This window comes from Leguminivora glycinivorella, chromosome 11, assembly GCF_023078275.1.
Source record: "Leguminivora glycinivorella isolate SPB_JAAS2020 chromosome 11, LegGlyc_1.1, whole genome shotgun sequence".
In the NCBI taxonomy this organism is placed as follows: domain Eukaryota; kingdom Metazoa; phylum Arthropoda; class Insecta; order Lepidoptera; family Tortricidae; genus Leguminivora; species Leguminivora glycinivorella.
The window spans coordinates 9026244-9048295 of record NC_062981.1 but is presented as its reverse complement, the minus strand read 5'-3'; the positions used below and the strand labels follow the sequence as shown (position 1 = coordinate 9048295).

At 39.8% G+C, this 22052-nt stretch overlaps 1 protein-coding gene across 1 annotated transcript; it reads left to right on the top strand.

Moving 5' to 3' along the window:
* Positions 1 to 1368: 1368 nt before the first annotated feature.
* LOC125231069 (piwi-like protein Ago3) lies at positions 1369 to 17704 on the top strand. The gene is made up of 15 exons (XM_048136415.1): positions 1369 to 1404; positions 2107 to 2208; positions 3531 to 3687; positions 4575 to 4746; positions 5243 to 5376; positions 5870 to 6033; positions 7576 to 7773; positions 8287 to 8436; positions 8923 to 9100; positions 10029 to 10286; positions 13831 to 14058; positions 14412 to 14595; positions 15138 to 15303; positions 16336 to 16554; positions 17240 to 17704. The coding sequence occupies exons 2-15, from the start codon at positions 2195 to 2197 to the stop codon at positions 17502 to 17504; spliced, it is 2487 nt and encodes an 828-aa protein (XP_047992372.1). The 5' UTR covers positions 1369 to 1404; positions 2107 to 2194; the 3' UTR covers positions 17505 to 17704.
* The last annotated feature ends 4348 nt before the right edge of the window (positions 17705 to 22052 follow it).

Here is a 22052-nt window from a genome sequence, read left to right as displayed (position 1 = left end):
AAGGATCTCTTGCATGTGTACGTATCACTTGATAAGAATCCTAAGCCTAAGAATCTTTTAGCATGTTTTTGGAGAATTATTTTCTTTTATACTCTTTACAGACCAAACTATGTTCTTTACAGTACCTACGATTTTTGACCATCAAAATGAATATAATTGTGTTATTTTTGTAAATAGGAGTTATGTACTTTTATTGTAAGTCATTTTTTGGATGTTCTAAAATAAAAAAAGTTGTTTAATGAAGATGATTTGACAAACCAGCCATAATTGATGTACTGACAACCTGTATCAGTTTTGGAAACTACTTTCAGACTGCTCTTTTTACATTTATATATTACAGTTGGGTTGCAGTCTCATCTTTATTGGCCTTGAGTTCAGTACATTCATCATGATTTAACACATTCACCGTGAGACAATAAATGGTGCACTACTCCAGAAACCAATTGTTATCTATAATCATTATCTTGTATAGTGACCACCCGCCTAGCAGGTTGTCCAGCATCTGAGCAAAGTTCATGAGCACCCACCAGGTGGTTTGCTGACAGTGAATGTGTTAAAAAAGAGAGTTTTGGTTATCAACAATCTTATCTCTTTTCACAGTAAACTGAAGAAATGGATCCCAGTAAAGGCAGAGGCCGTGGCCTTGCCGTTATGATGGCACTTAAAAAGGCGCAGACCATGGACTCTGGATCAGATGGCTCTCCGGATGCCACACCTGGAGCAAGTGTTGTAAGTTGGCAATGGCCTCCAGGTACATACAGAGCCCAGTAAAGCGCACAATTGCCTTGGCCAAGGCACATCTACATATGAGACATGCCTCACTCTTGTGTGGACATGGCTATTTAAAAAAATATATCTGTCTGGCATTTTGAGCTGCAAACTAGAGCATAAATGATTACAAAAACATATGATTGAAGAATCATACTAAGGTTACATATGTTTTGCTTGTCAATCACATGAGTAATGTTTGTCTCTTGATTATTTGAGCCATTAAACCCTTTGCACTTCTTTTTCATAAGCATAAACTAAACGGATTGTTCTTGGCATTAAAATAAAGCCAAAGCACATAGAACATATAATACAACCTGAACAATAGCCAACAACCTCATTGTTTTCTAGTTTATTCCATGTCAGAAATGACTTTATTATAAATAATGTTTCTAATTAAGTTGCACTAAGAGTTTTGAATGATTCACGGTTATTTAAAAAAAGTTTAAAGTTGGTTGGTTAAAAGGTAATCACGGTCTATATCCCGGTCAAAATAAGTCTTAAGTTGCACTAGTCCTTGATAAGTGGAATATTTTTCTTAGGTAAGCGCCACAACCATTGCACCATCCTCGGTCGGCGGGGGCGGCCGTGGGCATCTTCTGGCCATGCTTGCCAAGAGACAGCAGCAACCTGGACGTGAGTATTGTCCTTTTCTTTTGAAGCACTCTTTATTAACTTTTGACCACCAAAGATGTCAACTGATGCGACTAGCAACCAAAAAATATCTACCAACACTAGTACATATCGTTTTCTAAACGGAGACACACCTTAGGGACTTCTAAACTGTGACTACTTTAAAAACAACCTTAAAATTGTACAAATAAAATACTATCTTTGGTAACTTACGTGTCTTGTGGAATCATCACGCATTTATCATCAACTAGCTTTTGCCTGCGTCTTCGCTCGCGTTAAGATAGAAAATTTCGGAATGCTCCATACACACTTCCACCCCCCATTTTAGGGAAGTGAGGCTTTAGAATGAGACAAAAAGTAGTAGTAGTAGTTTGGCCGTGAAAGACGGACAAACAAACAGTCACACACTCTTTCCCATTCATAATATTAGTATGGATGTAATTAACCCATCTAGTTGTAGACATAGTAGCAATGGCGAGGCTCTTTTCTTTTCTTTCAAAGTAAAAAGAGTTTATCTCCAATGCCTTAAATGGCTTAAATAGTTATGCTAAACTAAAAACTTGTATACACATACAATATATGAACACATTAGGCAATTACTGAATCGGCGAGCTCCATCTTAGACTCTGTCTTCAGCTTCACTTTCTATTAGGTCAATTCGCTGATCAGTCTACAATAAAAAAAAAATATTGTGTATGATTGCAGCGCCGACATTCAGCCCGGCCTCGGATGTAGCGCCGCCCGCAGCCACGCCGGGGTTACACCTAAAGCGTCTGGCACTGGCAGAGGGAAGATGTTTCAGCAGTTGTAAGTACAGACGCCCTAGCTTAACTCTTTATTAGGTAACTAACTAGAGGAGTAAAGCATAAAAATGGGTATAGTTGAAATGTTTTGACGTGAAACGTTAGGTGAACGTCTTTAAAAACACGTAAGTATATAGTGGCCGGACCTAAAACCAGATGTAACGAAAAGTGTTATGGCTCGATGGCTTTTATCTCCAAAGAATAGCACGTTACCCATAAAAGCAGTGGCGGTTTAAGTGCGCTCGTGCGCTGAACTACCAAATTTAAAATATTGAGAAATTACGAGATATTAATTAAAATACCATATCAATATTTCTATTTATGACGAAACAATTTAAGTGCTTTGTAATAATTTTATTAAGACTTATTTTATTATTTTCCCTATAAAGAAAAAAAAAAACTCGTGCGCTTCATTGAGTACAATCGGTATGTGATACCTAAGTTGATAACAATCGGTTTCTACTACCTACTCATTTTTAGGGAATACATGCGTGACTTATTCGAGTAGCTATTTTAAGATTTAATATTTATGTAGATAAGGAAACAACTAACATGCCAGAAGCGTGAGACACAAGATAATTCATAGAAATGTACCGAGCAATGAGTCTGTTCTCGTGCGCCGCACGCGCCAACCGAAAATTACCGATAACACTCGATGTTTGACGAATTACGCCGGCCGGGCGCCGGGCACAGCCGACCGGAAACGGCGGCTGTGATGGATAACCTTTCACCCGTTATCAGTACTGTATATCTGTTTCCTGTGTTTGTTTTTAGTAACTGTTTTTATTTCCGTTTTCTCATATTAATACCTAATGAGCAAGTAAAGTGCACCACCAGTTCGATGACCTACCAGCCGCCACTGCATATAAGAGATAAATAGATACATTGTTATTGTTGTATCTCTAATGGTTTGTGGATCAATTTCGATTAAACCTCTCTGTCCGCGTGATTTTTTTGCCTTGATTATCAATATCGTAATTTTTCATCCACTTCACACAAAATCTTTACAAGTTTGGTACCTAATCCATCGTCAAAATCGCTATTCTATGCATAAAAAACCGCATGAAATTCCATTCGGTACATACAAACAGACGGACTGACGGGGCGAGGTGTAGTGATGTTGGTTAGAATATAATCTCCCTCTCTTGCAATTTTTTACTGACTAGAAGGTCTATAAGGGTTGTTTTAGCGAGGCTTTAGCAATCTTTCGCACTTTATATTTGCAGCACTTACTTGAGTTTATACTGTATACCCTAGGTTCAACCCGCTGCTTTGTCCATTTACGGTTCATAAGCACCATATAAAAATCACTTAATTTACTTCTAGACAAGCCCGTATGGCAGCAACGGCGCCAAAAGCAGCCGACCAGAACGGCCACAGCCAGACTGGCCACGACATCGGCAGTTTGACGCAGAAGATGGCCGCGAGCACGGTATCAGGCACCACCGCCGCGCCGTCATCCGTGGCTAGGAACAAACCATTTGTAAGTAACCAAAGACATATTATGTAACTCCGTATAGACAGATAAAGTCTAAGAAACAAACGTACCTCAAAACCGTACAGAAAAAGGTACGGTGACCTAGATGGCGATACACCTTTGGGGGACGCTCGGCTAGATAGCGCTAAACTGAGGTTCAAAAGTTTTAAGCCTGTGTCGAGTGCAGTTGGCATGTCTATGCACTGTGATTACACATTTTACTTTGACAGTAACTCTCTATAATACTCTATCCTCTTTGAAGTAACCAATCAGAACGGACTCACCATTAATGCCATTATCAGGCGCCTACGCACAGGTATCTTCCGTGGCTAGAAAAAAAACCCTTTCGTAAGTAGCTTGACCTGCCTGTAATGACGTAGTCAGTTTGACGCACAAGATGACTGCTAGCTAGGTATCATGCACCACCTGCACCGCGGCGCCCTAGGAGCCCCGCTAGGAGCTATTTGTGAGTAGCCAATCAAGCATTATTCATGCCATTATATTAGGCACCTCCATTCAGCCCGGAGGGACGAGATCCGTGGCTAGAAGCAAAACCTTTCGTAAGTAGGTTGACCTATATGCGGCTTTTTGAATTTCCGGTTTCGATTATTCGAAACATCTAAAGTAGTAGACATTACTGGAAATAATTATAGTGGATACGGCTGTAGATTATTGTCTCCTTTTTAAAAGTTTGATCCTTGGTCTGCACATGCATTGATTGTTGTATTGTATAACATCTACCGCGGAATGGAATAGGTATCGAGATAAACCTTATTGGTTTAACGATACTATGTAAATTAATTAGAGATTTATGTTTATAATTACCTAAAATAAATAAATAATAAATGTGTTTGCCGATTAATAAACCATAATTAATTTTATCAATATTTCAGAGTGAAGTCAAAGACACACCTCCAGTGGTAAAGATGGGTCAATCCGGTGACCCCTGTGAAGTCACTGCCAACTACATCCGTCTCAACTTTGAGGAGAACAGTGTCTTTGAATATGAAGTGACTTACCAGCCTGATCAGGACTACCGGGCTCTACGGTTTAAGCTACTCAATGGTATGATATATTGTCCAATGAATCGATAACATCAAGGCTGTGAGGTAATTTTATAATAAAATTGTCTACACAGCTTTGGCAGAGCTGATTCCCTTTGCCTCATAATATGTCAATGAGGAAGCAAACAAACAACCTTACAGTGTAACTTCTTATCTCAATTTATTTATTAGGTAGGTACAAAAAGTCATTTACAAGGGTTTCGCGCTTATCCTAGTACATAACATACATTTTTTAACAATAATAAATGTAGGTACCATGGGTAAGAAAATTACAATTTGGCTTTCTCTGGTTCCTACACTAGGCTCAGCCTGTCTCGTAGGTAGCCCAAACTCCAAACAGCGAGGCATCTTAAAATTATGACTTGTTTTGATAGCCCACCAAATGCACGTTTAATATACTTGTAAGACTTGCACAACCTCGCAGGGTCTCAATCTAAAAGGTTTTCCAGATTGACAGTTTGTTAAACTTAAAACCAACTTTAATTATTTAATTGCAGAACACAGCCAATATTTCAAGACTAAGACCTTCGACGGCACCACACTGTATGTGCCACATATGCTACCTGAGGAGGCCCTGAATCTCGTGTCGACGAACCCTTATGACGAGGCAAACTCGAAAGTTAACATCAAGGTAAGTCCCAAATTTGTGTGTTAAGCTTATTAAATATTTTAGATTCAAATTAGGCTTCTGTTTTCAGTTCAATTACTTGTGTGTAAAGTTTTGACTTTAATAATTATACCAGCCAAAAGAGAAAACCAGAATTTTTGTGCTGTTGAGAAAATACCATAATGTAGGGTAAGATCTCTCGTATACCATAAAACCCCATCTGCATCTCTTTGCTTAAAAGACTGGCGAATATAAGTTGAAATTGCCCTCTAGTTTTTTGGTGTAGGTTCCGCAAATTTTAATAAATTAATGAAATTTTAATGTCTCTAATTGGTAATATCAAGTTTTATACTTAAAGCCATACGAATATCCTAGCTACGATATGTGAGTGGCTGAAAGAACTTCTAACTTTGTAGGTAGAGCAACCTACAAAGTTAGAAGTCACGAAATAGCTTGTAAACCGTCTGCCATAACATTCTGCACTATAATAAAATAATCACATGCAATGTACCCACAGATCATCTTTCGAAGGACTCGCCGCCTCAGCGAAATGGTGCACTTATACAACGTGCTATTCAAGCAAATCATGAAAGATCTGAACATGGTGCGATTCGGCCGCCAGCATTTCAACGAACATCTGGCGGTGCAGATACCGCAGCATAAGCTGGAAGTTTGGCCCGGGTAAGCTGTTTTAAAGGTGTGATGTCTTTCGAATATTGATGTACCTAAGTGCAATGTGCTGCTCTAGCAAATAAATAAATCGTGAAGGAAGTGAAACGGAAGGTCTACTATCAAGAAAGTGATATTATCACTGTGTAAAACACACTTGTTTGTACAGTGTTTATATCACTTCCTTAATACCTAAAATCTATAAATATTGTTTTTTTTTAGGGTTCCGTAGTCAACTAGGAACCCTTATAGTTTCGCCATGTGTGTCTGTCCGTCCGTCCGCGGATAATCTCAGTAACCGTAAGCACTAGAAAGCTGAAATTTGGTACCAATATGTATATCAATCACGCCAACAAAGTGCAAAAATAAAAGTGGAAAAAAATGTTTTATTAGGGTACCCCCCTACATAAAGAGTGGGGGCTGATATTATTTTTTATTCCAACCCCAACGTGTGATATATTGTTCGATAGGTATTTAAAAATGAATAAGGGTTTACTAAGATCGTTTTTTGATAATACTAATATTTTCGGAAATAATCACTCCTAAAGGAAAAAAAAGTGCGTCCCCCCCCCTCTAACTTTTGAACCATATGTTTAAAAAATATGAAAAAAACCGGCCAAGTGCGAGTCGGGCTCGCGCACAAAGGGTTCCGTAGCAGCAAATATAATAAACCAATAACTTAACCAAAATTACAGTTAAATCAACCTATCTCAAAAACTATAAGAGATACTTTGATCAAACCAAAAATCGTTGAAAGAGTTAATTAGCATGCATCACCTCTATTTTTTTTAGAATTTTATACCCCGTAGTTATAAAAATAGAGGGGGGGGGACATACTTTTTACGACTTTGAGAGCTGATATCTCAAAAACCGTTCACTTTAAGAAAAATGTTTTTTAGAAAACTTTATATCATTTTAAAAGACCTTTCCATTGATACCCCACACGGGTATGTACATCGAAAAAAAAAATTTTCATCCCTCAGTTACATGTATGGGGGGCCCCACCCCCAATTCTTTTTTTTACTATTTAGTGTCATAATTTTGTAGCGGTTCATACAACACATATTCCCATCAAATTTCATCACTGTAGTACTTATAGTTTCCGAGTAAATCGGCTGTGACAGACGGACAGACGGACAGACGGACAGACGGACATGACGAAACTATAAGGGTTCCGTTTTTGCCATTTTGGCTACGGAACCCTAAAAATCACAAAAGTAGAACTTTATAAAGACTTTCTAGGAAAATTGTTTTGAACTTGATAAGTGCCAGTAGTTTTTGAGAAAAATATGAAAAACTACGGAACCCTACACTGAGCGTGGCCCGATACGCTCTTGGCCGGTTTTTAATGTAAAATACTACATAAGACAATCATTTATTGTGACAAATTCGATGAGTCTAATAGCCTATTACTTTTCCTGTATGTGATGTTTTTGCCTGGGTAATGAAGAAACAGTAGAAAATCTAAAAGCATTTCACACACTGTTCTCGTCGCAAGAACGTTAGAACAAAACAACTTAATCCTCAAATAAAGACTCCAATCTTTTTGTTCAGCTACGTAACAACAGTGAACGAGTTTGAAGGCGGGCTCATGTTGTCTCTGGACTCCACCAGCCGAGTTCTCCGCACACAATCGGTGCTGAGCTTCATCAAAGAGACGGTCCAGGCAAAGGGCTCCAGCTGGAAGCAGGCCATGACTGAGATGCTTATTGGCTGCTCTGTTATGACGACTTATAACAAAAAGCTGTTCAGGTATGTTGGATATGTTATATTATATACTAGAGGTTTCTAATCTTTTGAGTACTGTTAGCCCTTTGACTAACTGAACTATTGAACTTACCCCTCTCTGTAAGCATTAGTAATCTTTGATTAGCTTATCATTACCGTAAATTAACAGTTAGGTATATTTCTGTGGGGGTAATTACCTCCGGGTTAGATTTACTGTTATGAACTGCTGCCATGATTAGCTTAATTATTAAAGTCATAATATCATGGCAGCAGTTCATAACAGTAAATCTTAACCTGGAGTTAATTACCCCCACAGACATATACCTAACTGTTAATCATGTGTGTCATAAATTGCACGAAGAATATTTGTTAAAAGTGGCGGAAATTTAATGCCCGCCACCGCTATAGAGGCGGTTCGTTCGAAGGGTTGTACTGGTGAAAATATACAAAATGAGGTACATACTATAGTATCTTATGTAGTAATAAGTCTTACGTCTGTATAATGCCATAGATTTTTAACCTTATATGCTTTTTTAGGGTCGACAGCATTGACGATACAATGACGCCCAGATCAACTTTTGAGAAGAAAGAAGGCGGTGAAATGGTGCAAATTAGCTACATCGATTACTATAAAAAGAACTATGGAATCGAAATCATGGATCTGGATCAGCCCATGCTGATATCTAGGTGAGTTTACGATATTTAACCCATATGTGCCCAATACTTATATTTTTCCCCTATTTTTTGAGGTGACAACCTTACGCTCTGTAATCCTATGATGGGGTGTGAAGCACAGATATTTGTTCCTGAGTCATGGATGTTTTCTATGTATATAAGTATTTGTATATTATATATACGTTGTCTGAGTACCCACATCACAAGCCTTCTTGAGCTTACCGGTTGCCTCAGCCAATCTGTGCCTAATGTCCTATAATATTTATTTTTATTTTTTTTATTTATTTTAATGAGTAGCAGCGTGTTCTCAGCAGTGGGTCGAAAACTACCCTATGGGCATATATGGGTGAAATTAATATTTCATTTCATAAAATGTAGCTTACCAGCTTCATGTTCCTAAATAACCTTTTTCTGATGGAAAACCAGAATAAAACTTCTTACTACACAGTTAAACTAAATGTTTTTTGAAAATTTTTAATATCTCAAATGTGTCTTCAGAGAAACAAAACGCATGCCCGGCTCTGAAGTGCCCACGGACTTCCTAATCTGCCTTGTGCCGGAGCTCTGTCAGCTGACAGGGCTGTCAGATGACCAGCGGTCAAACTTCAGGCTCATGAAGGACGTGGCCACATACACCAGGATAGACCCTAACCAGCGACATGCTGCTTTCAAAAAGGTAAGCATTCTTATATGTGATTTAAAGTAAACTAACACGATTTGAACTCATAATTTTAGAACTAAACGGGAGTTAGTCGCCTAAACACTTTCTTTTATATTTGGCCCAACGTTTCTTCACATCATGAAACCTCGGGCCAAATATAAATGGAGATGAGCGTTTAGGCGATAAGTCCCTTTTAGCCCTAAAATTGTAAAAATTCTTGTCAACCACTATGATGATAATCCTGGCCGATATTAGTCAATGTGACTGGGTTCCGGAGTAGGCTTTTTAAACTCCCTTATTATAGTGTAGCTGTTAAAAATGCCATCGCGAGATGGTTGGAACATTCAGAAACCTCGAAGAAAAGACTAGTTTCAGCCTAAAGCAGGCTTTAGAAGGCCAGGGCAACGCACTACCGATAGTACCGATCTCGGGTTGGTGTCTATGGGCACAGTATACGGACGACTCAGTAGTTTCTCTCTGGCAACCGCGACGCGAAAGGTACCTATTGCGTTCGAAAGCACGTGGTTGAACAAAATTACTATAAATTTTATGTTACTGGACGTCGTCCAAAGTAAGATGTTGTTATTTAATACTATCAACTATAAGTATTAGTATAATAATACCACATTATATCAGTCAGAAAACACAAAACTATCATTATGCATATTATTCTTATCCACGTTTATCCAAATCTGCTTGCATGTGTTGCGTATGTACACGACGCGCTTGTGTGCACCCCGCGCGGCGTACGTTTGTTAGAAGAGTTATTACTGGTTTATACTGTGCTATGCACGATGATGATATTAGCTTACCATTAGGCAATTCGCCTACTCATTTCTTTCTATGTCATAAGAAAAATGCCCATGTTTTGCTTCTGCTGTCCAATAATTTGTCTTGCCAATCTTGACATTGAATGGTATCCTTACTGAAACATTCATTTCAGTACATACAAAACGTGCTGGACAACGAAAGCGCTCGAAACCGCCTTAAAGGCTGGGGTCTCAGCATACACCCGGACACCGTCAAACTGGCAGCCCGTACGTTGGCACCGGAGACTTTGTACTTCGGAAACAACCGGTCGGTCGAAGGCAAGCCTGACGCGGATTGGAACAACGATGCCACGAGAAATACCGTGATGCAGGCGGTGGATATCATAAGATGGGCCATCATTTATACGAAGAGGGATGAGCAAGTCACGCAGGTATGTCACAGCTACTATTTACTCTTATAGTTGCTTATACTCTGGCCCCGGAGACTGAACTTGGGAAACAACCGGTCGGTCGAAGGCAAGCCTGACGCGGATTGGACCAACAATGCCACGAGAAATACCGTGATGCAGGCGGTGGATATTATAAGATGGGCCATCATTTACACGAAGAGGGATGAGCAAGTCACGCAGGTATGTCACAATTACTATTTACTCTTATAGTTGCTTATACTCTGGCCCGGAGACTGTACTTTGGAAACAACCGGTCGGTCAAAGGCAAGCCTGACGCGGATCGGAACAACAATGCCACGAGAAATACCGTGATGCAGGCGGTGGATATTATAAGATGGGCCATCATTTACACGAAGAGGGATGAGCAAGTCACTCAGGTATGTCACAATTACTATTTACTCTTATAGTTGCTTATACTCTGGCCCGGAGACTGTACTTTGGAAACAACCGGTCGGTCAAAGGCAAGCCTGACGCGGATCGGAACAACGATGCCACGAGAAATACCGTGATGCAGGCGGTGGATATTATAAGATGGGCCATCATTTACACGTACAGTACATCATTTACAGTAAAAGTAGACAATGCTATGTCGAAGCCACTTTATCCCTCGGCAGGAGTGCGTCAAGGGTGCATACTATCGCCCTTGCTTTTCAACATTTATACTGAGCATATCATGAGGATAGCCCTTGAAGAATGGACGGATGGTGTACCAATAGGTGGGAAAAATATATCTAATCTGCGATACGCTGACGACACCACGCTCATTGCGACCAGTGAACACAGCATAGAAGCACTACTGCGTCGCGTTGAAACAGTCAGTCTCGAATTCGGTCTAAAGATCAACCGACTGAAAACTAAAATGATGGTCGTGAGCCGCAATAGTGAAAATAAGACAAAAGCGATTGGGAACTGTGAAGTTGTATCTTCATACATATACCTAGGTCACTGGTCTCAGATGGCGGAGGCTCCGAAGACGAAATCAAGCGACGCATGGCCATCACTCGGTCCGCAATGGAGAAACTCTCCAAGATCTGGAGAGACCGTGACATCACAAGGGCAACGAAAACTCGTCTCGTAAGATCTCTCGTTTTCCCAGTGTTTCTCTACGGGGCTGAAACATGGACAGTAAGAGAGAGTGAACGAAAACGCATTGACGCTTTGGAAATGTGGTGCTGGAGAAGAATGCTCCGGATATCGTGGACCCAGCGGCGCACTAATGTGTCTATTCTTCAGGAGCTCAAAGTCAAACAAAGACTGTCAGATGTCGTTCACTCTCGCACCCTTAGCTATTTCGGTCACGTTACACGTAGAGAAGACTCCGCCATAGAGAGACTTGTTGTTCAGGGAAGAGTGGGCGGTACAAGACCCAGACTGCGCCCCTCAATGCGATGGACAGACCAAGTGAGGGCTCTCACCGGGTCACCCTTAAATCTCTGCGCGCGGAACGCTGCAAATAGAGCAATATGGCGGGAAACCATTAAAAAGGCAGCACAACGACCTAGGGTTGCCAACCGTACTATATAATATAGTACTGTACTATATTTTGGCCAAGCGTACTATATTCTATATGAAGCATATATAGTACGCAAAAGTACTATATTTTTGGGGTCCATGCCAGTGGCGAATTTACACTAGGGTCAAACCGCCAGGAGCGGCGTTTTGATAATGAAAAAAATTTCGCGCTCGCTCCGCTCGCGCTATTATTCATATCTAACCTTCACTGTACATTTCGTTACTTCGTTCTGTCCTGCAAATATTGCAGTTACGTATAAAGCCACCGTTGTTTGCAAACATTTGTATTTTTTCCAAGATATATTAAATAACGACATTTCTTAAGGGGATTCTCTACTCCGATGAGCTTCGATTTGAATCCATTGGTATTATGAATATTATGGTAGTTTCTAAAGCATTTCATATTAACAGAATCGTCTTTAAACAAACTAGCATCCCATAATTAGGTACCTACTTCACAGCTCATTGATTCTGTGATATTTACCATCAAAGTTGAACTATTTTAGGACCGAAACTGGTTCTTTGGTCAACATTTTTGCTTTAATTAGTTTAAAATTAAAATCGCTTTTGCATTTTTATAAAAGTCTAGATTTCATTGAAGTAAAAATGTTTTTAAAACAATGTCAAATTTCATAAAAAATATAAGTACTTATAATATGGGTATTTTTTTTAAATATGGGTCTTGTAAAAAAAGTAAGTAGGTAACTATTGAAATTAAAAGAATATTAATAGGTACGTAAGTAAAAATTGCACACCTGTCAATATATTTAGAAAGTGATAGAAGACTCAATATTGCATATTTTTCGAAATACGCCATATATATTGTTGGTGTTCAATAAAACATTTGGTACATTACATACAATAAATAAGTTCATTTATTGTATGTAATGTACCAAATGTTAGTTATATATTACGCTAAGTGAAACATTCGACAACATTAAGTTTGCTTTTTTAAAAAAGGTCAAATGTTAAGTTGGTAAATGTGAGCTTGGCAAATAAATAATAAGTTGGGAAATGAACATTCGGCGGAATAAAATTGCGCGAAAGTGGAGTTGGGAAGTGATATTCGGCCATACAACTATCAACGATACTTAAATAAGAGAACCAATGCAACACAAAATTTGTCAAAAATCGATGAAACCCGAATGGAGCTATTAGAGTGGACAGAAAAAACGATCTCTACGACTTGGCTATCGATTATGTGTACCGTACTATATTTTATTTCGGTGTACTATATTTTTTAGATGGAATTTTCTAAAATACTATATTTCCCTAAAAAAAAGTTGGCAACCCTACAACGACCCCAATGACCACGACTACTCTGACAAGAATATACGACTAAGAAGATCATTTACACGAAGAGGGATGAGCAAGTCACGCAGGTATGTTACAATTACTATTTACTCTTATAGTTGCTTATACTCTGGCCCGGAGACTGTACTTTGGAAACAACCGGTCGGTTGAAGGCAAGCCTGACGCGGATTGGAACAACGATGCCACGAGAAATACCGTGATGCAGGCGGTGGATATTAAAAGATGGTCCATCATTTACACGAAGAGGGATGAGCAAGTCACGCAGGTATGTTACAATTGCTATTATAACTTATTTATTTAAACTTTATTGCACAAAAAATCAAAAATCTACAAATAGCCTAATGCCTAATGGCATTCTCTACCAGTCCACCATCGGGCCAAACAGAGACATGTAAAAATGCTAACTTTTCTTATTATTGTCCTGGAGACTATAGTTTGAACTCAGTTGAAGGCAAGCCTGACTCTGATTAGAACAATGATGCTACAAGGAATACCGTGATGCAGGTGGTCGGACATATTAAGATGAGCGATCATTTATACCAAGAGAGATGAGCAAGTTTATGATCTGGGTCCCACATATTTGACGGCTATTCTCTTTCGGCGCAGACTGTCATTTATTTTTTGTGTATGCTTTGATGTTTCAATTTTATTCGTGATTATCGTTTGTTGTTAGTTAAAATTTATAACAATAATTTCCCAGAACTTCCTGGGCACCCTCCGCCGCTGCTGCGGCCCCATGGGCGTGATGGTGCAGCAGCCGGAGATGGTGATGCTGCCCACCGACCGCACCGAGACCTACGTGCAGGCGCTCAAGAAGACCATCAACTCATCCATACAGCTTGTGGTCTGCATGTGCCCCACGTCCCGTGACGACCGCTATGCAGCTATCAAGAGGATCTGCTGCGCGGAGAACCCTGTGCCGTCACAGGTGAGGACTTACGTAGTAAAAGACCATCCACTCTTCTATACAGCTTGTGGGCTACATATAACCCACGTCCCTTAATGACCTCGCAGCGAAAAAAAAAGCAGAACTTGCTAAAACTAGGAAAACGTGCAGAGAACGCTGTACCTTTGCAGGTAACAACCATAACACAGTTCGAAATTCCCAATGATGTCATCTTAGTCAACTACAAGACCACTATCTAAACCATGTCTAGATCGTGGTGTGCATGTGACCGACGTTTCCTGAAGATTGCTATTACGCAAGCCGAATTTCCCCTACATCCTGTTTGCAATTAAAATAATCATTGAAATATGAATAATACTTCTCCGTCATTTCAGGTTATAAACGCCCGCACAGTCATGAACGAGAAGAAAGTCCGGGCCATCACGCAGAAAATCCTGCTGCAGATCAACTGCAAACTTGGAGGCACTCTGTGGAGCATCTCCATACCGTTCAAGACTGCTATGGTGGTCGGCATCGACAGTTACCATGACGCTGGGCGGAAGAAGCGTAGCGTGTGTGGTGAGTGTTATATTAGTCCATACTATGGTATTGTAAGACAAAGACATCTCATTGACACGGAACATGGACATTGCGGAGACTACATGTTTAAGTGTGGCTGGAGAAACTTTCCGACATGTGACTGCGGAGCCTCTGTCCAGACAATACGACACTTAATTCATGACTGCCCAAAGAGGAAATACACTGGCCACTCCCTGGACTTCCTCATCCCTGATGTGAACGCAGCCTGTTGGGTGAAGAAGCTAGATAAATTGTAGTCCTTAAGTTGATAATATTTTGTTAGTAAGCGACCAGTTTATAGCCATACGATTAAATAAATAAACCTCATTGTATGGCAGCCATGATCCAAAAGTGAAGATAAACTTGATCATCGCGATACCATTCCAGTCTACATTTGTTCTCATGACGCCGTGTGGAAAAAGCGCAATAAAAACAGGTTTTAGGTGCAATGTGCCATGTAGGTAATACCAAATTTCTTTCTGGTGCTATTGATGACTCTTCACTATGTTATGAGGCTCTGACTATAAACTTTGTCGTTACAGCTTTCGTGGCGTCATATAACCAGTCAATGACCCACTGGTACTCCAAGGCGGTGTTCCAAGAGCGCGGGCAAGAAATTGTGGACGGCCTGAAGTCGTGTCTCATAGACGCGTTGAAGCACTACCTGCGAGTCAACGGCCGCCTGCCCGACAGGATCATCATGTACAGGTAAGCGGCTGCAGCGTCCATTACAGGACAGATTGTTTTAGGGTGGTGTTCCAATATCAAGGGCAGGAAGTCGTGGATAGATTCAAGTCGTGTCTCATCGGCGCGCTCAAACTCTTATCTCTGCAGCAGCGTTGCCTGCCCCACAGCACAGTACTATCGTACAGTATGGCCACTCCCGCTCCCCGTTGAAAGTGCCACCCACCCCCTCTCGGTTACCTCACAGTTATCGCCTGTCAAAAACGCGAACAGTTCCAACCCAATGGTTGACGCCCAATGGTTGACTGGTAGAGAATGCCTCAAGGCGTTAAGTCCGCCATTTGTACTCTTTTTTTTTTTTTTGTAAATTAGTGCAATAAAGTTTAAATAAATAAATAACAGTCGACCTGTCATATCATTCATACAAGCATGGTACGCGTTCACCTACACGAGCTTAGAATGTGTGCTAGGAACGCGCCTCTTTCATATTTTTCATCGCCAGTGTCCGAGGTGTGCCCACAGGGTGATCATGACAGCTCAACGTGTGACTGCAGCACTTCTAAAAGACGGGCTTACAGCCCGATGAATACGCATTACAGACACTGGTCGGTGTTTCAGTTCTTTTGATGAACTTGAAATACAGCAGTTGCTTTTACGATGTCTGTCCATTTAGATCAGCAGTTTGAACTTTAGATGCTAACGATCCATGCCGTCACACGTTAAAGCCTCCGCCACACATAAAGCGTTTCGATAGCGTAGCGTTAGCGAAGCGCAATGATATCGGTACGCCGGACGAACGCTCGCAATCCGCGCTCTTTAGTTCTCGCCGGCGTCCGCTGGGCGCAACGCCAGCGTTCGTCTGGCGCACCGCTACCATTGCGCTCCGCTGACGCTCCACTAACACTCCGCCTACGCTCTCAAAACGCGCATGTGTGGCCGAGCTTTTAATCCATCGATTGCTATCAGTGGCTGGATCATTCCATCTTGACAATATTTGAGTTTTTTCTTGGTGTCACTTAATTAAAACATTAATAACATATTTCTTTAATCATGCAGAGACGGCGTTGGCGACGGCCAACTGAAGGTGGTCCAAGACTACGAGATCCCCCAGATGAAGATCTGCTTCAACGTCGTGGGCGAAACGTACAAGCCGACGCTGACGTACATAGTCGTCCAGAAGCGGATAAACACGCGCATCTTCGCGCGCGGACGCGACGGGCTCTCCAACCCTCGCCCGGGAACTGTGCTGGACCACACTGTCACCAGGAGGGACTGGTGAGTGTAACCTTCTATTCTACCAGAGTATAACAAGGGTGGTCTTTTAATAACAAACCCAGTAGTCTAAATTACAACAAATTGTCATGTAAGAAAACTTTCTTAATTCGGTCGCGTCTTCACTTGGTTCAACTTGAGTTCCGCACATTTATTTTTAGTTTGAAGCTGGATCACATTAAAATATCGCGAATTATTGTTAAGGCCTGGCCGTTATTTATGGTTGATCAGGTAGTAATTATGGATAGCTGATAGCAGAATAAATACGTTATTGGATGAGAAGCCCCTTGAATGAAAACAATCAAGATACCTATGTTATTGAATACACACCATACTGTTGAATATATGGTGTTAGCTAAATTAAATGGAGCGGTTGGAATAAAATAATGGATTCAAAGGTAAATAATACCATGGGATGTAATATACAAATATATACTTATAATAATATATATATAGTGCGGTGTATTTCATGTAGTTCACCTAATATTTTCTGTATTTTTGCCTTTGAAATCGGTACACATTTTTCCATCGGAAACACTGTTTTGTCCTTCAATACCAGCAAGATTTCATGTAGTTCAGTCACCTAAATTTTTCATTTTCGGTAATTTTTTTATGTAAAAACGATAATGTAAAAACGGCCTATTACCAAGGCTCGATCGTTCATATCTACTAATTCCACTCATTCCAGGTACGACTTCCTGATCGTCTCCCAAAAGGTGAACCAAGGCACGGTGACCCCCACACACTACGTGGTCGTGCACGACGACAGCGGCCTGTCGCCCGACCAGTGCCAGAAGATCACCTACAAGATGTGCCATCTGTACTACAACTGGCCCGGCACCGTCCGTGTACCGGCGCCGTGCCAGTACGCACACAAACTGGCGTACCTTGTCGGGCAGAATATACATGAACAGCCGTCTGAGGCGCTCTCGGATAGGCTGTTCTTCCTGTAAGTGCTTAGAGGCCTTAGCTCGTATACACTTGCGATTGCAACCAAGGTAGCTATTTGCTGGTGAGTTGAAGCGTGAAGCGAGAGCACGCAACGAGTTCGCCGCGAGCTTTATAGAGGTTCTGGCCGCTACCGAGCAAAGATGTTGAATTGCGCACTTACATATCGTTGCGAAATTTGCACTCGTTCGTATCGAATACGCGGCGTAAACTGGATTGCATAAAAAATATTTGCGAACACATATCATCTTTACATTGAAATCGCTCACGGCGAGCTCAATGCGCACTCGCCTCACTTTCAACTAGCTCACAAATCGCTAGTGCAATAGGGTCCATACTATGGTATTTAAAGTTTCGGCCCGATCCACGATGGTTGCAACCGCAAATTAGCATAGTTGTTAATTTTGTAATAGAAATATCAATAGCAAGAAATCGTAGCCAAACCAAACCAAATTGTTAGAGGATGTAAATGAGAAATGTGGCCGCGACAGTACGTATGGTGTATTGGCGATGACCTAAGACTGATATCCGTGTAAATTAAGGTCAATTAACCTGAAAATCATATTAGACAGCTTATAACCAGCAAGGCAAGTACATGATAGGGGCCTAGTATCTCTAGTTCTACCGCGAGATAGACTATCTACTTTAAGATGAATGTGTGATTTTAAGTTAGTTTTCAATTAAGAAATGTAATTTCATCATTTCTTTGCTATTGATATTTGTATTTTATTCAGAATTAGGTATGAATCTATATTTCAATATTTTTGTACGACTTAAGAATAAGAATTTCCCACCACAACTGAGTGAATTAATGACTAAGATTTGTTGATTATAACTTAGAATAAGACATTGATTACGACGATCATTTTATCAGCAGATATTTTTATTTTTTTTTTGATTAAAAAACCAGAAAGGTTATTTTTGTTAGTAATTAACTGATAGTTTTAACGATATATGTTGATCAATTAAATGTTAAGTTTTAATTACTTCTCAAATATGTGAGAATACCTTGTAGTCACATGTGTAGTAAAACATTAGTTTAAAAAGCCGAAGAAGGGATTGCCGGCGTCGTGTACAGTGTGTATTTTTGATATTACCACAAGCTTTAACCAGAAGGTTTTAGTGCAAAGAACCCATGCAACAAGTAATTTTATTTAAAAAATATTGAGCAGCAATGTATTGCGTGCACCTGTTTCATATCTGGAAGACGCGGAACTAATGGACAGTTCTTACTCCAAGGAGTACGATGTATTGAAACAGAACTAAAGTACGTAGCAATACATTGCGTGCTGAATTATATTTGTATGTAAAAAACAGTATTTTTAGGGTTCCGTACCTCAAAAAGGAAAAACGTATTTTTTTAAATAATTTTTAGTCAAGTAAGTTCAGAAAATAGGCAAAAAATTACCATACCGCCTTACCGCCTTCTACTAAGCGTAAAATTTTCACAAAAATACACGAGACAGCCTTCAATCGATAGATTACAGGAAACCTATTAGAAATCTACAGTCAAGCGTAAGTCGGACTTAAAAAAACTCAAATTAAGAATTTCACTCACTGCCGCTGCAAGGAGTTACCAAAAATCTCTTGAAATTGTGTGACCGCTTTTGAATATTACATTTAAATTCATTTCTGTTTCGTTGTTTTAGGAATTGTTCAAAAATCGATTATTCGCAAATATTACTTAACCCTTAAACGCATGACCTTGCCAAAGATTATTCAAATTTGAATGTTTACGTTCTGTCAATAGAGTCAAAAATGCATGATGCATTTACGGGTTAAGAGCCTTTTAAAAATGAGGCGCTTAAGCCCTTCTTGTGGTGTACGGAACCCTTGCAACGCGAGTACAACTCGCACTTGGCCGGTTTTTAATTAAATCATTTGGAAATATGTTCCATAGGGTTTTAAATATGCGCGGTAATATCAAAAATACACACTATACGACCTCTGTCGCACTGCCGATGCCGTTGTAACTCGTTCGGTAATCCCTTATTTTCTCGTGACGCGCTATAAATAATGTAGAATAAAAATAAATGAGACTGTTATTATTTTTATAAGCGCAATTAACAAATTCATGTTTCCTATATCTTGCTTGTTTCTGTGAGCAATAGCAGAGTACGGGGCGGTCTTAATATTACCTAGGACACAATAAATATAATAATTATAAAACCAAGTTATCTCTAAAAACAATGTTATTGATCATTAATGTCTCATAGAGTTTATATAAAACGGAAATTAATGTCAAAAAGGGTAGATGGAGGAACAGGATTTTCTATTAAGCATAATACAAATAAAAAATATTTTCATGCAAAAACAATTTGATTCGTATTAATTCAAAAAATCTCCCAGGCGGTAAAAGTACCAAATACCTATTTTATGAACTAGCCCCAGGCTGCCATCTTGTCAGGCCTAGTAACGACCATCATGAAAAAAGCGATAACAGGGCAGAACAGACATCTGGTGACACCTAATACTGTAGGACGATGGAGCTTATGATATCATGTCTTGCCTGCATGCCTGCACTCAGCAGGATCGCCGTGATGCGACAGTCAGGGCGAGAAATATCTGTCTGCAGTCTGAAATCATCGACACGAGAAGAAATCGTACGCTAAAAACTGTCCTAGCCCTGCCTTGCCTTCCTGAACAAGGGATCGATATACTGATACTGAACAAGGCAGGGCCGTAAAACTGGCTATCATAATTTAGTATGTTAGTCTATAAGGTATTTGTAATATTAACCTTGTAACCCATATTAAATTGATCCTAGAAGACCTCAAAGTAACAGATGACCGCCCCGGAAAAGGCATATCATTTCAGATTGTTCTCATCTTGCTAATGATGTTTGTAATACAAGTTAGCATCCATTAAGAAGCAAGAGGCACATAAGCAACGGTATACATATAACTTGTATAACCGGCGCGTTCACAGCTCGAAGGTTAACTGGAAGAGATCCTGTTCAGGGATAAGTTCACCTTTGTATTGTTTTGTTGTCTGTGTAACTGTGTCTCTTGTGTTCCTTTGTAAAATACATACGATACTTAATATCGGGTGGATAAATCCGCGTGGGCGTCCCAAATACCGCTGGTGCGAGGAAGCCCTAACGGCTTAGCCATGACGACTAATGTCGTGGCTGCGCCGTAAGACCTGTTGGCCCTCAGAAATACCCGAAATACCGAACTGGCGTGAAGTGGCGCAGGACTTTGGGTCACTGAGACAAACGCATCCACTATGGAAAATAATCATATTTCTATACCTTGTCACATTAACGTCTTATTTGAAATGTCATACTAAATTGTCAAACGATTAAAAGCGGCAAGGTACAGAAAGCATCCCTTATTTATGCCGGTGACTGTACATGTGACCTATGGCTTTCTTAATTTCTATATCAGGTGTGAACCTACTTTGTTTAGCGCTATGTGTTAAAAGTGCTTAATTTCTGCAATATTATGTATAATAATCTGCATTCGCTAGTTATTGAAAAGGTCCCTGATTTTTGTTGTGTTCTTTATGACAGAAATAATGGCGATGGAGGGGTGGTTTACGAATGATGAGAATTTCATTCATTAATGTGTAATTTCTTTACGAAATGCTGATTGATTGATTGAAGTATTTTTGTTAAAGCCTGATTAGAAATATATGACTAAGCGCCATGTTGCGGAATTTTATTAGAACTATTTTCTTCATACTATACTGAACTGTCACCGCATACATCAGAATAACAGCGCCTTCCTGAGAATAGTCATATATTTCTGGTCAGGGGGGCGATTTTTGAATCTCACATACGGGATTTTGTCACTAAAATACCGGTTGAAAACGGTGACTTGCTTATTATTTTCAGTGACAATTTTCTGAATTCGAACGCGTGAGACTCAAAAATCGGCCCCCAGGCTTTACAACAAAAAATGTAAACGATCGTACAAGTTACTGTAAGGACAGTATTTTAAGTACAAATCAAGGTGCTATGCGTGTTCATCCTATGATCATTATTTACGGTTCATTGAAGTTTAGTTAGTTTCGATTGTGTTTTTAAAAATTCTCACTAATATGGGTCACAACAAAATACATAGGTACTTATTCACTAGAGAAGATTTTTGCAGTAGGTATTTTCATTTCGCAAGAATATGCAAGAAGTGTAAGAGATATTATATTAGAGTATTATGATATGTTGATTGTAGTTAGTTGAACAGTGTCCAAAAATGATAAATTACATGATAGATGTCTGTTCACATACCTACTTAGTCTTGAACAATGTAAACTAGTCCACTTCGTAAATGGTACTTCAACATTAAGTTTTCATTGTTCTAGTATTTTTTAGTCTTGATTGTTTTGTCAAAGAATATCTTTATAGAAGACGAAATTCTTTAAATAAATGTTATATAACAAATAAGTTTTGTTTGGAATGTAAGTAGGTTCACCTAAATATCCTATCCTAACCTACAAAACAAATATAAATGGTAATCACTACGTGACTTTTCATTCGCACCTGCCATAATCGGATTCATCGAAGTTCAGGAACTTGACAGGTCAAGTCTATGGGGCTAATTTCGTCGTAG